This window comes from Bubalus kerabau, chromosome 5, assembly GCF_029407905.1.
Source record: "Bubalus kerabau isolate K-KA32 ecotype Philippines breed swamp buffalo chromosome 5, PCC_UOA_SB_1v2, whole genome shotgun sequence".
Lineage (NCBI taxonomy): Eukaryota > Metazoa > Chordata > Mammalia > Artiodactyla > Bovidae > Bubalus > Bubalus kerabau.
In genome coordinates, this window is record NC_073628.1 from 73283107 (window position 1) to 73300446 (window position 17340).

General features: G+C 39.6%; 1 protein-coding gene across 16 annotated transcripts in view; it reads right to left on the bottom strand.

The window, feature by feature from the left end:
• USH2A (usherin) overlaps positions 1-17340 on the bottom strand; it is a 1013951-nt gene that overhangs the window by 414111 nt on the left and 582500 nt on the right. For all 16 annotated transcript variants that reach the window (XM_055581875.1, XM_055581867.1, XM_055581860.1 and 13 more), the window contains one exon: positions 10102-10249. In XM_055581875.1, the coding sequence (XP_055437850.1) occupies positions 10102-10249 (148 nt within the window). The remainder of the gene's footprint in view (positions 1-10101; positions 10250-17340) is intronic.

Here is a 17340-nt window from a genome sequence, read left to right on the forward strand (position 1 = left end):
AAATTGAAAATTTTCAATGAGATACAAGTGGATTGCTATTTAAAAATGAAATATCACAGGATTATTAAACAACGTACATCTAGAACTTTCAAGCACGGCTGTCCTTATTTACTTTAAAAATGCCTACTGTGCCAAAACAAAGTGTAACAAGATAGACTTTGTTTGATTACTTATTTACTTTTGTCAGTCTCAGAATAAGGGAAAGCTTTTACATTTATCCCACACCCAGTTCCCCCACCCCACTGCCAAATTCTGTGTGTGAAGAGTGGATTAAATGAGATTTAGGCATCAGTCAGGATCTCAGTAGAAATCTGATGACAACTAAAATGGACGATTGAGAAAACTTTAGTGCAGGCACTATTTACAGAGATGTGGGTAGAGTTAGGAGAAGGCAATGGCACCCCACTCTAGTACTCTTGCCTGGAAAATCCCATGGATGGAGGAGCCTGGTAGGCTGCAGTCCATGGGGTCGCTAAGAGCCGGACATGACTGAGCGACTTCACTTTCATGCTTTGGAGAAGGAAATGGCAACCCACTCCAGTGTTCTTGCCTGGAGAATCCCAGGGACAGGGGTGCCTGGTGGGCTGCCGTCTATGGGGTCGCACAGAGTCGGACATGACTGAAGCAACTTAGCAGCAGCAGCAGCAGGGTAGAGTTAAAGGAAAGCAGCAAGTGATAATAATGCATCCCCAGGTAGTAACTGTCAGGACTCCTAGGGGCCAATAAATATCCGTACATTTGCAGGTAAAGGATGAGAACAGACTCAGGAAGCTGGAGAAAGAACTGGAGTGACAGGAAAGGGCCACTGGATAAGAGCTGTAGCTTTTGGTGGAAGAAGGCCACCCTGGAGCCCAGAGCCTGGTAGAAAGTTCTGAGACTCCGTTCTCCTCTGACTCCTTTATCTCTTGCTGTTGCTGCCCAGGGACAACCAAAAGGAAAAGAGAGAGAGAGAGGAAGTCCACTGATGCTGTGAGCAAAGGTCAGTCTAGAAGGATGCAGGTCTGAGTGGAGGAAAGTACAGGAAGTATTTAAAGAAGTAAAAGAAAAATGTGCAACATAAAAACATTAAGGGAAATTATTATGTTGCATTGTATCATATTTTTGTACTTTTCTCTTATTCTCTTATGCTAATAATCAGTAAGATAGCTATGAGAAAATAAAAATATTATGTTGTGAGGTACAGTATATCAGGTTATTTAACACAGTTCTACAAATTCAGTTCTATGGATAATCCACAAAATGGATACTTAATTCCCACTGGCTCACTATCATAAGCAGTTTGAAGTTTATCACCTTTCTCTTTCCATAATGGTAGAATTTTTAAGGTGTTTAATTTTCACAGGGAAGCTGAATCATAATTGTCCATAAAGCACATCCACTGGGATATATATCTTTGTGCCTCTTCATCAGGTTATGTCAAATTGTATTTCCTAAGGTGCCCAATAGGTTGTCATATATAACCAAGGAAATTCAATACAAGTACACTATGATGTAAATTTAATACAAGGTATCTCTGTGTACACTGAAGAATTCTGTTTACTGTAAGAATTAAACAACAATGCTTTGGTGTGTCATAAAAATAACATGCATAGTGAATATAGATGCTCCAAACATATTTGTTTGTTTTTTTCCAGTGCAGTGTGGCAATGTGAATATCAACTGAGGTTTCCCCCCAAGGTCTGGATGATGATTGAATGTGGCAGATATTTCCCTGTGTGAATACTTGATCCTTCAATTAAAAAGGAAAAGAGAGAACAGCTTTCACAATGTGGAAGAATGCCTTATTACCGGTGTGCTCTCCTAAAAATGGAATCAACGGAATCTGAAAAAAGACTGTGCTTGGGAAATTCTACCTGACAAACTGATGGGAGGTGTTTCATAAAAGTTACACAAGGTTTGCTCAAAACTGTCAAGCCATTTTCCTAAGTGATTCACCAAATTCTATAATCCGTTTCTTCTATGAACTATCAGCATTTGCAGGAAAGAAAATAGATTCATATTCAGGCTATTTAAACTGAGTTCAAAATAAAACATTAAAAACAGTTTAACCCTTAAAACCAGACAAAAATCAGGACAGAGATCTTAGAAATGTAGACCGTTGGCTCTGAGAATGAGATACTCAACCAGGAAGAGTATCTTAGAAAACTTCTGTATATATTTTCACATGGCTACATGGAATCCTACATTATGAGCATTTCTACACAAAAAGTAGAAGCAGAAAGGTTTGATGAAAAAAATCACATATGTTTGAGTCATTCACACTTTGTTTTATATTACATTCCTAATCAACTAGCTATCTTGCTTAGAGGAATTAAGTTGCTTGAAAGTGAAAGTGAAGTCACTCAGTCGTGTCCGACTCTTTGTGACCCCATGGACTGTAGCCTACCAGGCTCCTCAGTCCGTGGAATTTTCCAGGCAAGAGTACTGGAGTGGGTTGCCATTTCCTTCTCTAAATTAAGTTGCTTAATATTTATAAATTTGAGTTTCCGCATCTGAATGTTGTACCTATTTCATGGGCTAGTTATGAAAGTGATAGTATCTGGCACATAGTTATAAATTGTAGCTATTAGTATTGGAGAAGGCAATGGCACCCCACTCCAGTACTCTTGCCTGGAAAATCCCGTGGATGCAGGAGCCTGGAAGGCTGCAGTCTGTGGGGTTGCTGAGGGTCGGACATGACTGAGCAACTTCCCTTTCACTTTTCACTTTCATGCATTGGAGAAGGAAATGGCAACTCACTCCAGTGTTCTTGCCTAGAGAATCCCAGGGACGGGGGAGCCTGGCGGGCTGCTGTCTATGGGGTCGCACAGAGTTGGACACGACTGAAATGACTTAGCAGTATTATTAGTATTAGCAGAAAATCAAATACTTCTTTCTCTGCATAGGTAGAGCACTTAATTAGCACTTACCCATACACCTTCATCGGAGAAGGCAATGGCAACCCACTCCAGTACTCTTGCCTGGAAAATCCCAGGGACGGCGGAGTCTGGTGGGCTGCCATCTGTGGGGTCGCACAGAGTTGGACACGACTGAAGCGACTTAGTAGTAGTAGTAGTAGTATACACCTTCATGTATATACATTTAAAATTTTATTTCTCTATATCCTTTCCTAAGGTGAAGGACAGCATATACAGTTAATTGGTATGCTTACCACCCATCCCTATAAGTGATATATATTAATATATGTGCAAAAAACTGAACTAAATATTCTTTCAATAATGTTCTATTGTCTTCATGGTATTATGCATAAATAAGCCTGCAAAAATAATCAACTTCTTAAAATTTTTTCTATTTTTCTTGAAAGTATTGGCACTTCCCTGATACACATCTGTGTATAAACTCTCACAAAGCTGGGTCAGTATAAAAGGCTGAACTAGGAAAATGTTTCCGTAGGCTCCTCAAGCATCGCTCCTTTCTCAAGGAGACCCTGGGCCCCTTGTCTAATGGGCGCTCAGAGTTCATGCCCATTCTGTCTTTAGCAGATCATGATGGCAGTGACAATATGATAATACAGCGTGCTACACTGGCATGTAAAGCAGCCCCAGCATGCTGTGCTGTCTGTCTCCTTTCAGCAACCTAAGCATCACCAGGCAGAAGAATTCACATGCCAAATGCCTGGGTCTCTAATACATATTTTGAGTCTTCAGCAGGCCATGATGGAGATGCCTTTCCACTCTCTTTGAAACCACCCCACCTATATGACATAATTATAAGATGTGTTGTCAATGCGTATATACGTGTACTGTATGTGTATGCTGGTGCTTCTCACATCAACACAATTACTATTTTAATATTGTCCTTGGGATCAGTAAACATGAATCCATCCAATAGCTATTTAATATCCATCTCCTCCTTGATTGGCATCCTGCCAAACCCGGAGACTAGAACAGCAAACAAGGTGAATAGAATCCATGCCCTCATGTGGGTCACAGTCTAACAGGGTAACTATTTTACATAAATTTACATAGGTAAAGACAATAGAGTGTTACAAGAAATTCTAAGTATTAATAAAGGATAAGAATTTAATTTTTATACTTTTAGTATTTTAAAAATACGTACATTCTAGTCAGTTTAAAATGTTACCAAATATGCTAGACATGGGCTTCTCTGGTGGCTCAGTGGTAAAGAATCCAACTGCCAATGCAAGAAACGCAGGTTTGATCCCTGGGTTGGGAAGATGCCCTGGAGAAGGAAATGGCACCCCACTCAAGTATTCTTGCTTGGAAAATCCCATGGACAGAGGAGCCTGGCAGGCTACAGTCCACAGGGTCACAAAAGAGATGGACATGACAGACACTAAACTACAACATTATGCTAGACAACGAGGAGTACGTTTGGTAGAGTCGAATATCCATGCTGATTTTAGCAAAGTAGACCTCAAGTGGGAGGAATAAACATATTTCCAGACTCTATGACTGAAGCTTCTGAAGGAGATAAAGCTCATGAGAATTTGGAAGCTCTCAAAAGCATAATTCTAATCATGCAATTGTAATCTACACAATACAAGTCACACATTTCTTAGACAGTAACCCTTTGTGCTACATTTCATTGCAGGCTAATGGTATGACAAAGAGAGAATCAAGATCCTACAGAATAAATGGTTCTTATCCACCTCGGACCAAAAAGTAGCTCTTTTCAGAGGTTTGAAAATCCTGCCTGTAGTCGCCACCTACAAAGAACACCTCTGCCAGAGGGAATGTGGACGGGAGGGGCTATGAGTAAAGAAAAGGAGCTAGAGTGTCACACCACCATTTTTTGCAGGTGTGTGAGGCAAGTCACCAAAATTAAGCAGGACACATTTGAAGGAAGCAGAGCCTTAGGTGTGAATCAAGTGATAATGACCCAGTACTTAAAGAATGGACTTGGCAGTCTAAAGCAATGAATAGTAAGCAGCATTCTTTACGATAGCAAAATTATGGAAACTTAAATGTCTGTCAATAAAAGATGGGTCATATAAGCTGTGGCTTCATTCAGTGGGATTCTACTCTGCCTTTCAAAAGAATGAAGCTGAGCTCCACTTAACTGTTATGGAAAGATGCTTCTACCATACTAGGTGAGAAAAGGAAGTTGCACAAGACAAATAGTATGAACTCACACTTGTGTAACAATTTTGTGCATATTTCTTTAGGTGACTATTAAAAGTTTGTTGATTGGCTTAAACGAACACAGCCCTTAATCTTGATTTTTTTTTTTTTTTGGTATATTTAAAGTTTAACTGCATTCTATTATATCCTCCCTACATTTTTAAAAATTTTTGTTGAGAAAACAGAACATGAAATTTACCATCTTAAGCATTTAAATGGACAGTATAGTAGTATTAATATTAATTGCAGACACCTTGTTGGGCAAGATCTCTAGAACTTTCTCATCTTATAAAACTGAAACCTTATATTCACTGAACAGCAACTCTCCATTCCCCTCCCTGCCAACCCCCAACCCCTGGTATTCACACTCTATGTATTTGACTACTTTAGATACTGCATATATATGGAGTCATGTCATATCTCTCTTTACGTGACAGGTTTTACTCAGCATAATGTTCTCAAGCTTCATCCATGTTGTAACATGTGATAATGTCCTCCTTTTTTTAAAGGTGGAATAACATTCCATTGCAAACATATGCAAGATTTTATTTATCCATTCATTTGTCCATGAACATTGGGTTCCCTCCATCTCTTGACTATTGTGAATAACTCTGCAATGAACATGGGTGCACAAATATCTCTTCAAGATCCTGTTTTCAATTCTTTTGGCTAATTACTCAGAATTTAGCTATATCATATAATAATTCTATTCTTAATATTTTGAAGATTTTTCCATACTGGTTCACATAACAGCTGCATCAATCTGCATTCCCACCAATAATGAACAAGGTTTCTAATTTCTCTTTGTCCTTGTCAGCACTTGTTATTTTCTGTGTTTTTTTTTTTAACCATGATAATCAACATATTTTTAATGGAGCACTGATTATGTGTCAGGCACTATTCTGACACAAGAGCAGCTGGGATAGCACTGAACAAAAGATGCCAGAACAAGAAGAGTTCTCTCAGACTATGGAGCATGTCCTGAAGCCAAGAGCACACTTCCCAGCACAAGCTGTGGAGCGGGACCCGGCTGCGGAGAAAAGAAGAGAATGCAACCAAATAAAGCAAGAGGCCATTCTCCTAAGCCCCAGGAAAGGATTTTTCCCAGGCTTTAATGAGTAGGAGCTGATTGTTTAAATCAGAATCAGTTATAAAGCAGAAAGTCTGTTTTCTAAGCCATGCTGGCTAAAGGTTACCAATTGCTTAATGGGTAAAAACTGGATATTTATATAACACCTTTAAACTTTTCATATTTTGTCATTATTGTTATTCATTTGCTCAGTCATATCCAACTCTTTGTGACCCTGTAGACTGCAGCATGCCAGGTTTCCCAGTCCTTCACTATCTCTCTGACTCAATTCATGTCCACTGAGTTGGTGATGCCATCCAACCATCTCATCCTCTGTTGCCCCCTTCTCCTGCCCTCAGTCTTTCCCAGCCCTCAAAATACATATATTTTGTCATATATAGGTATGCGTTTAGAAATATTTCTTATTACAGAAAGTCAGTTTACTGTTTCTCAACATTTGTTTCTCATGTTTATAAAGTCCTAATAAAATAATCTCTTTAGGTATATGACTGACCAATAAAGTCAGGATTTTGTAGCAAAATCAGATAATTAGTACCTGTTACACAATATGACAGTCTAAATGTGTATATAAACCTGGATATACCTCAACTTTTATTTTGACTGTGCCATAGGCATGTGGGACCAACCCTAGTTCCCTAATCAGAAATCGAATCCATGTTTCCTGCAGTGGAATCATGGCGATTTAACTGCCAGACCACCAGGGAAGTCCCCAGCACTAATCCAGCATTTTGAAGATAACAAGTCAATGGGGTATTTATGATTATTCACATCTTTGGTTGGACCACTAGAATCCACTCCTCCAGTCAGTGTCCCCCAGATGGTTCTAATAATCAGGTTTGAGAAAATCATTTGAAAAGGTATCTTTAGTAACGTAAGTTTGAAACCTGTTTTCCAATTGTATTACTCTTCTGCAGCATAGTCAGAAATGAGAAAGCAACCATAATGCAATTATATTTTAATATGGACCTAATTCCATTATGTTTGCACTAGGCATGCTTGTGAAGTTGCTCAGTCATGTCCGACTCTCTGCGACCCCATGGACTGTAGCCTACCAGGCTCCTCCATCCATGGGATTTTCCAAGCAAGAATACTGGAGTGGGTTGCCATTTCCTTCTCCAGGGGATCTTCCCAACCCTGGGATCGAACCCCGATCTCCTGCATTGTGGGCAGACACTTTACCATCTAAGCTACCAGGGAAGGCATGCTTGAGAAGAAAAAAATTTTAAATTCTTAATTCAAATGCAAAATCCAAATTTTATAAAGACCAACCCTAGTCCCAGACTCTGCACAGCTAAAAAAGTATATTTGGGGAACACATACATTTCAAACAAATACATTTCAGGAACTGACCTGTAACTACTTCTACCCTCTTTGTTGGCATCATCAGAGAGTCAAGACTCTACAGTATGTATGCCACTGATTAAATGAAATTTTCACAAGAAGCAACTAAATGAAATAAGTATTATTAAGTCCCAACAGAAAGTACTCCATTGTGCTAGGCTTCATGAAGGTAAAAAGAAATAAATGATTTGTCATCCGTATCATCATCTGTTAGGGCTTCCCTGATGGCTCAGCAGTAAAAAGTCTACCTGCAATACAGGAAACAAGAGATGTGGCTTTGATCCCTGGGTCATGAGGATCCCCTGGAGTAGATAATGGCAACCCCTCCTTCTTGTCCAATGGAGAGATGAGCCTGGCAGGCTACAGTCCATATGGGTTGGAAAGAGTCAGACACAACTGAGTGAGCACACAGCACACGCATCTTCTGGTAGGTGTGTTGGACATGTACTCAGATAAATTTGATCCAAGGATGAATGAGGTGTGTGCCATGATGAAGGCAAGGGAAGAGGTTATATGGTCAAGAGAAGATGGGAAGCTTGATTTACATTCAAGAGAGGGTGGAATGATTTCATAAAATAGGAGGCCTATATTTAGCCCCAAGGACTGAGTTAGACTTCTCCAGATAAAGATGGAGAGATGGTTGGGATTGTTAACTCCAATTTTATAATCCAAGGAAACTGGGCTTCATGAATTTAGTAAATTTTCTAAAGTTACCCAGTTATTTCTCATCAGAGATAACATCTGAATCTAGGCCTATTTGACACCATACTAAAGCGTTTCAACCCTACACCAAGCTGTGAGTATCCCAGGCAGCTAAAGTGGAAAGCATGCTACAAGGCTGAACCAATGCAGGCTGAGCCACAAGTTGGGGGTGATCTGAATGTCTGACTAAAGAATCTGGACTTTATTCTTTGGGGGTTTAGGGGGACATGTAGGAGCTTTGAAAACTGATGAAGTGACAAGACGTCCTCTAACCATCAGATTATCCTTCTCTAGACAATGGACAATTGGAATAAAACACTGGAAAATTTGAGGAGAGTGGGGAGATAAGCAGTGGAGGGAATAAATCTTTTTTTTTTTTTAATGAAAACTATTACAAAAAAATATCTAATCATTACCCCACAATAAAAGCTCTAAAATCTCTGATGCGATTAAACAAAAGACTTTAGAATGAGCAAACATGTTAGCACCATTCGTCTAAATCTCACAAATTCTTATTGTTCAATGAATATATTTTAAAGTTGCTTATAAATATATAAAACATAATACACAAAAATTCTTTGAAATGTAGAAAGTATTCTCTAGTCAACCTAGGATTCTAGGTTCAATGATAGTGGCAACCACAGATTAGGATGAAAGGAAGTGTCTATTAATACTATACAAATCATATAATAGCATTTAAGAGCAATGCAGTTGGGGTAAATCATTAACATTTTCATTGCCATCTATGGACTGGAATTCTTTGTGGGGCACACAGCATGATAAGATTAACCGTTTAAGTATCAAACAGATACTCATTTTTTTTCATTAGGAAATTTGTAATAGTACAGGGATAACTTCAAGAGTAGAGATAATCACTCACTCTAATTATTAGAGCTCTCCCCATTACCTCAAATATATCTCGTGCATTTGCCAAAAGTTTAATTAAAATGAGATGACTGGAATAATTAATATCATAGTAAACATAAGACAAACTAATACAATTGTAATTCTTTTTCTTTCTTTCTGGCTACGCTAAAAGAAGCCATTTCAATTTTCAGTAATGAGTTACTTAAAACAGTTTCTATGATATTAAAAGTCTTCTTGATATTTGTCTTAAAGAGGAGCAAAATTTGACGTTATGTAAGCTTGTCCAGTGTGGAAAAATGACACTATGCTGGCTGTAAATTAAAGATATTTCCAACAAATTAATAAAGCAATTTCTATCCCAAGTTATTACAAATTCTTTATATAAGATTTTATTTTAGCATACTTTAAATGGCTGATCTAATTCTCTAAACTATGCAAAGGCAGATATATATCACTTAGAAATATATACAATCCATTTCAAGTCAAACAAGAATAAATGTATATATACTTAATGTATGCATTGTTCAAAAACCTCATGCTGAAATATTTATAAATAACATATTAAAAATACAGAGTTCCAAGTGGTCTCTTTTAAGATAAACTTATTAAAGCAAGAGCATTTTGAAAGACAATATGTGCATGAACTTTCTATCTCCCTACTTCTCCAAGAAAGAAGTAATGACTGTCAAAAACAGAAAGTCATTGAAAATATAATGTCACTCTCACAAGGGCGTTCTTTGGGAATCCTGGTTTGTTCTCTTCACCTTTCCTGGAACATAGGAAACCATAAGATGCAGTACATAAGAACTATCAAAAGGGAGCACTTTTGAGCCACCAAAACCTGCCTGTGAGCCTAAAAACCACAATCTTCCAACTACAGACAATGATACTATCTCAGGTATTTTATGTGCTAAAATGATCATTAAAAATTAAGCACCACATATAAGCTGCCATTTAGAATATTAATTTACCTTTGCTAATCATCTTTTTAACTTGAGGCTAAAAGAGTTCACTTACCATTCGGATACTCAGGCTCAGTCCAGGAGATGTTAAAGGAGTGAGAGGAGTCTGGGTTCACTCTGGGAGCCGGCACGCCTTCGGGGGTCCTCTCCTCAGTCCGGGCCTGGCTGGCCTTACTCACTGTGCAGCCGCCCCCCGTGCAAGCCTGGACAGAGAGGCGAGAAAAGCACATAGCACTCTGGGGCCCCGGAGTTGAGACGGGCATTTAAGAGACAGAGTTCATTTTAAGAGTTTCAGACCCTTGGAAATAATGCTCTCTGTCCCCTCCCCCCAAATAAATTTGTTTCAATGCTGAGGTGTAACATTTAATTAGTTTGCTTTTTCGGACATGAGATAGCCACCTCCAAAAACTAAATAATAACCCAGAGTGTAAGAACGTATGACTTATATTCCAAGTTAGAATCTAGAGATGGGGCATATATTGACCAAGTAAATAGTCATGATGAAATTATCCTCACAGAAAACTTCCTAGAATGACTCAAACGAATACATACCTATGAAAAAATACTAGAGAATGAATGCTACTTCAAGATAAAACACATGATTTCTACTCTCCCCCCCGCCCCGAAAAAAAAAGGATACACAGAAAATATGTGAAGTGCTCAGATGCTCGGTTGTGTTCAACTCTTTGCAACCCCACGGGCTGCAGCCTGCCAGGCTCCTCTGTCCTGTCAAGATTCTCCTGTCAAGAATACTGGAGTGGGTTGCTATTTCCTCCTCCAGGGGATCTTCCTGACCCAGGGATTTAACCCACGTCTCTTATATCTCCTGCATTGATAGGCAGATTCTTTACCACTAGTTGCTTCTTCAGCTCAGTTCAGTTCAGTCGCTCAGTCATGTCCGACTTTTTGTGACCCCATGAATTGCAGCACTCCAGGCCTCCCTGTCCATCACCAACTCCCAGAGTTCACCCAAACTCATGTCCATCGAGTCGGTGATGCTGTCCAGCCATCTCATCCTCTGTTGTCCCCTTCTCCTCCTGCCCCCAATCCCTCCCGGCATCAGGGTCTTTTCCAATGAGTCAACTCTTCACTTGAGGTGGCCAGAGTATTGGAGTTTCAGCTTTAGCACCAGTCCTTCCAAAGAACACCCAGGGGAAGCCCCAGTAGTGTGAACAATACGTTTAAAGTATGACACAATGTGAAATCAAATAAAACAATATTCCTCATAAATTTGCAGTGAAGCAGTTGTTGAATGACCGTTTAGTGGCTTAAAGGGTGAAGTCATTAACTGACGTGTCAGAGAACTGAGCTTCATCACATGGCTAAAAAACTTAAACTGATCACAGAACCCCTCAATTCCCTAATGAAGGAGGTATAGTAATGCTAGAAATGGAATAATGGATGTTAAGATATTCAGAAACTTCTGTGTGCATTTTCATTGTAAACTGTCAATAATTCCAAATAAATGATTCAGTCTATTAGGAAAATATCATCCCTACATAACTTATTGGATAAGCCTTTCTCCAGAACACAGAGTTTTTCCAGCCTGTATCTGCTAGTAAATTTAGCCATTATGTCTTTACATAACAGCTATTTGAAAACTAAAGTTTTTTCCAGTACCTTTAAAGTCACAACTGTAATTACACAAACAAACATAAAAATCTTTCAAAAAGCATGAAATTTCATCAAGAGCAGTAAGAAAATTAAGCAAAATCCTAGGACAAAGTATAAAGCAGGTAGTTATTCATTTTCATTGCAGGTAGCTATGACTAATATTAAAAAATGAAACACTGGGCTTGGAGCTTGCTATTCACTTAGATATTGAAGGGATAAATTTTTGATACTTAAAGCAGTTGGTATTTTTTCATAAAGACAGGAGAAAGCTGATTGACTTTGGAAGGTATTTTCTTATATTGACAGATACTACTTATAAAGTGCTGCTGTTGCTGCTGCTAAGTCGCTTCAGTCATGTCCGACTCTGTGCGACCCCATAGACAGCAGCCCACCAGGCTCTGCTGTCCCTGGGATTCTCCAGGCAAGAACACTAGAGTGGGTTGCCATTTCCTTCTCCAATGCATGAAAGTGAAAAGTGAAAGTAAAGTCGCTCAGTAAGTGTCTGACTCTTCATGACTCCATGGACTTCAGCCTACCAGGCTCCTCCATCCATGGGATTTTCCAGATAAGAGTACTGGAGTGGGTTGCCATTGCCTTCTCCATAAAGTGCTGCAAATAGTTGGAAATTCTTCACTAAAAGTGTTAGTGACAGTAAATGGTCAGTAGACATGGAGATCAATTTCACTTATTGTAAGAAGACAACGGGAACCCATGTCTTGAGTATAATTTCTCAGCATAAGCAAGTTTCAGAGGAGTTAAACTGTGGCCTGAGCATGAAACTGCATTAAGATTGGGGACCTAATTAACCTCTGTGGTTTCTTCTAATGCTCAGCTGTGGGATGTGCATACCTATGTAAGAAGTAAACTATACTCCTCCTGAGAACAGAATCTTTGCAAATAAAGAGAAGTCAATTGAGCTTGTGATTCAAAACTCTAGGACATGTCACTGTTTGCCCAAGAAGAAACTACCTGAACATTAAAACAGAAAAATTAAGACAAAATATTTCCAGTGTGCTAAAAGTCGACCAGAAAACATAGCAGAAAAAGAGGCATTGTGAGACAGTTATTGAAGGAAAATCATCAAAGGAACATCCTTTTCAGTGCATAGAAAGAGATAAAGCCATCCACTTGGATCCTAGATTTTCCTTTTTTTTCCTTAGGAGGGGAAAAATGTTGCAGCATGTTATTCTGAAACTCAACCCACACTGGGATTTATTTCTAATAGTCTATTTGTCACTATTATTTTTCTTATTCGTGGCCTGAGAATTTCCCCCGCCAACTCTCCCAAAGAAACGCTGTATGTTCTATGTTTCATTTCATTGTATATATATATATATAGATATATTTAAAAGAGAATTATGAATTAAAACTTACTTTGTTTTGAGAACTTTATGGGATAGAAAATTCTGGAATAAATGAGGACGTCCTCTGGTTTGGAAGGACTGTTTGTTGGGCTGTGTCATCAAAGACCCATAAACTAGTAACTTGATAAAAAAGCCTCTTAAGGATTCAAGGAATTTGGAGAGAATTTTTCTTTCTTTTTTTTTTTTTAATTTTATTTTTAAACTTTACAAAATTGTATTAGTTTTGCCAAATATCAAAATGAATCCGCCACAGGTATACATGTGTTCCCCATCCTGAACCCTCCTCCCTCCTCCCTCCCCACACCATCCCTCTGGGTCGTCCCAGTGCACTAGCCCCAAGCATCCAGTATCGTGCATCGAACCTGGACTGGCAACTCGTTTCATACATGATATTTTACATGTTTCAATGCCATTCTCTCAAATCTTCCCATCCTCTCCCTCTCCCACAGAGTCCATAAGATTGTTCTATACATCAGTGTCTCTTTTGTTGTCTCGTATACGGGGTTATTGTTACCATCTTTCTAAATTCCATATATATGCATTAGTATACTGTATTGGTGTTTTTCTTTCTGGCTTACTTCACTCTGTCTAATAGGCTCCAGTTTCATCCACCTCATTGGAACTGATTCAAATGTTTTCTTGTAAATGAACTTGAATTTTCAAAGAGGCTGCTAAAACAACAGAATTACCTGAAAAATATTTTATTTTGTTTTATGTCTCCACATCCCTTTTGCATGCATTTAGAGGGCCAGGTGAGTAGGGTATCTTAGTTCCTTCATAGAGAAATAAATATTCTTAAAGTTAACTTTGGTTGGTCTAATCTAACTGATATTATCTAAATGAAAATGAACCAATCAGTATCTTATTTGGCCTACCAGCATAACATTCAATGCAATTGAATGCTGATTAAAATTTTGGCTTGGAACAACCAAACAAAATTTTGGACTTGATTAAAGATGTCTTTATGAATTGGCAAGGTCTTTGAAAGCCTCTGAGATATTAAAATAAGGTGTTTCACCCATCTCCTATCACTTTCATCAATTACAACCATGTTGTTTTAAACTGAACAGTCATACAAACCGGAACCAAGATGGCGGAGGAGTAGGACGGGGAGAACACTTTCTCCCCCACAAATTCATCAAAAGAGCATTTAAACATCGAGTAAATTCCACAAAACAACTTCTGAATGCCGGCAGAGGACATCAGGCACCCAGAAAAGCAACCCAACTCTTCGAAAGGAGGTAGGAAAAAATAGAAAAGACAAAAAAAGAGACAAAAGAGGGAGGGACGGAGTTCCGTCCCGGGAAGGGAGTCTTAAAAAGAGAGAAGTTTCCAAACACCAGGAAACCTTCTCACTGCCGAATCTGTGCCAAGCTTTGGAAGCACAGAGGGCAACATAAAAGGGAGAAAAATAAATAAATAAACAATTAAAAATCGCAGATTGTGAGCCCTACGGTAACTCCCCCAGCAGAAAAGCAGCGCAGACGCCTGCACACGGCATTAGCAAGCGGGGGCTGGGCAGGGAAGCGGGGCGTGGGCTGTGTCCCTTAGAGTAAGAATCAGCCCGAATGTCCTGAGCGCTATCTGAGCGAAATAATTTGGGCTAGCAAACCAGACTGTGGGATATCTACCACGCGAAAAGCCAGCCCTAACCTAAGACACCGCCAGGCCCGCGCACAGAACAAAGGACTGAACAGAGATAGTCGGTTGCAGACCTTCCCCCTCCGGTGACAGGCAGCCAGAGCCGTAAGGGGGCAATCGCAGCCCAAGAGAGACACTATCTATAAAACTGTAAGCAGGCTTCTTTGCTAACTAAAACTTCTTGGGGGTCTGGACGGTCAACATCTGCCTGAGAAGGTGCGCCGGTTTTACAGCCAGATAACCGAGTGGCGGGGAGGCAATAGGTCGCAGCATTGGCACCTGCCAAACACATCACCTGAGCTGCTCGGATCTGGGAAGAGCACAAAACGCAGGCCCAACCGAGTCTGCGTCTCTGAGGACTACCCGAGTGCCTGAACCTGAGCGGCTTGGACCTGGGAGCTCAGCCCAGGGCCGGCCTCTGATTGTTCCCGGCAGAACAACCTAGAGCCCGAGCAGTGTGGGCAGGGAGGCTACACGCGCCGCGAGCGGGGGCAGACCCAGTGTGGCTTAGGCACTGCGAGCGCACGCCAGTGTTATCTGTTTGCAGCATCCCTCCCTCCCTCCCCACAGCGTGGCTGAACAAGTGAGCCTAAATAAAATAAAAAAAATAGTGTCCTCCACCGTTCCCTTTGTGTCATGGCGGGAACCAGTCACTGAAGAGACCAGCAAACAGAAGAAGCTATAACAGAGGGAAACGCCTTGAAAGCTACAGGCCATAGATTAAAACCCTGTGGTTACTACCCACTACATAGGAAGGGGCCTATAGATCTTGAGAAATATAAGTCAGACCAAGGAACTAGCCAAAAATGAATTGAACCCACAATACTCACAACAAAACCAGAGAAAGACCTAGATATATTTTTACTATTTTTACGATCAATCTTTCTTTCTTTTTTTTCTTTTTTTTTTAATTTTTTTAAAAAAAAATTTAAGTCCTCTATTGTCCTTTAATTTTCACTTTTATAACTATTACTTTGCAAAAAAAAAAAAAACCCTATTTTTTTTCTTCTTCAGCAAACTTCATATATATATTTTATAATTTTTTGACCGTGTTTTGTTTTGTTTCTTTCTTTTTCTTCTTTTCTTTAACATTGTATTTTTGAAATTCCAAACTCTACTCTAGATTTTTAATTTTGGCTTTTTGGTGTTAGTTATCAATTTTGTACCTGTAGTTTCTTTATAATTTTCGCAACCTTGTTTGTTTTTCTTTGTTCGTTTTTTCTCTCTTTCTTTTCCTTCTTCTTTTCATTAACATCACATTTTTGAAATTCCAAACTCTACTCTAGATTTTTAATTTTTGCTTTTATGTATTTGTTACCAATTTTGTACCTTTAAGAACCCAATCTTCAGGACCCATTTTTCACTAGGGAACGAGATTACTGGCTTGACTGCTCTCTCTCCCTTTGGACTCTCCGTTTTCTCCACCAGGTCACCTGTATCTCCTCCCTAACCCCTCTCTACTCTACCCAACTCTGTGAATTTCTGTGTGTTCCAGACGGTGGAGAACACTTAGGGAACTGATTACTGGCTGGATCTGTCTCCCTCCTTTTCATTTCCCCCTTTTATCCTTCTGGCCACCTCTGTCTCCTGCCTCCTTCTTCTCTTCTCTGTATAACTCCGTGAACATCTCTGAGCGGTCCAGTTGTGGAGTGCACATAAGGAAGTGACTACTGGCTAGCCCACTCTCTCCACTATTGATTCCACCTCATCTCATTTGGATCACCTCTAACTCCCTCTTCCCACTTCTTTTCTCCATGTAACGCTGTGAACCTCTCTGAGTGACACTCACAGTAGAGAAACTTTTCATCTTTAATGTAGATGTTTTATCAATGGTGCTGTATAGAAGGAGAAGTTTTGAAACTACTGTAAAAATAAGACCGATAACTGGAAGTAGGAGGCTTAAGTCCAAACCCTGACTCCAGGGAACTCCTGACTCCAAGGAACATTAATTGACAGGAGCTCATCAAACGCCTCCATACTGACACTGAAACCAAGCACCACACAAGGGCCAACAAGTTCCAGGGCAAGACATACCAAGCAAATTCTCCAGCAACAAAGGAACACAGCCCTGAGCTTCAAGATACAGGCTGCCCAAAGTCACCCCAAAACCATAGACATCTCATAACTCATTACTGGACATTTCATTACACTCCAGAGAGAAGAAATACAGCTCCATCCACCAGAACATCGACACAAGCTTCCCTAACCAGGAAACCGTGACAAGCCACCTGTACAAACCCACACACAGTGAGGAAACGCCACAATAAAGAGAACTCCACAAACTGCCAGAATACAGAAAGGACACCCCAAACTCAGCAATTTAAACAAGATGAAGAGACAGAGGAATAGCCAGCAGATAAAGGAACAGGATAAATGCCCACCAAACCAAACAAAAGAGGAAGAGATAGGGAATCTACCTGATAAAGAATTCCAAATAATGATAGTGAAATTGATCCAAAATCTTGAAATTAAAATGGAATCACAGATAAATAGCCTGGAGGCAAGGATTGAGAAGATGCAAGAAAGGTTTAACAAGGACTTAGAAGAAATAAAAAAGAGACAATATATAATGAATAATGCAATAAGTGAAATTAAAAACACTCTGGAGGCAACAAATAGTAGAATAACAGAGGCAGAAGATAGGATTAGTGAATTAGAAGATAGAATGGTAGAAA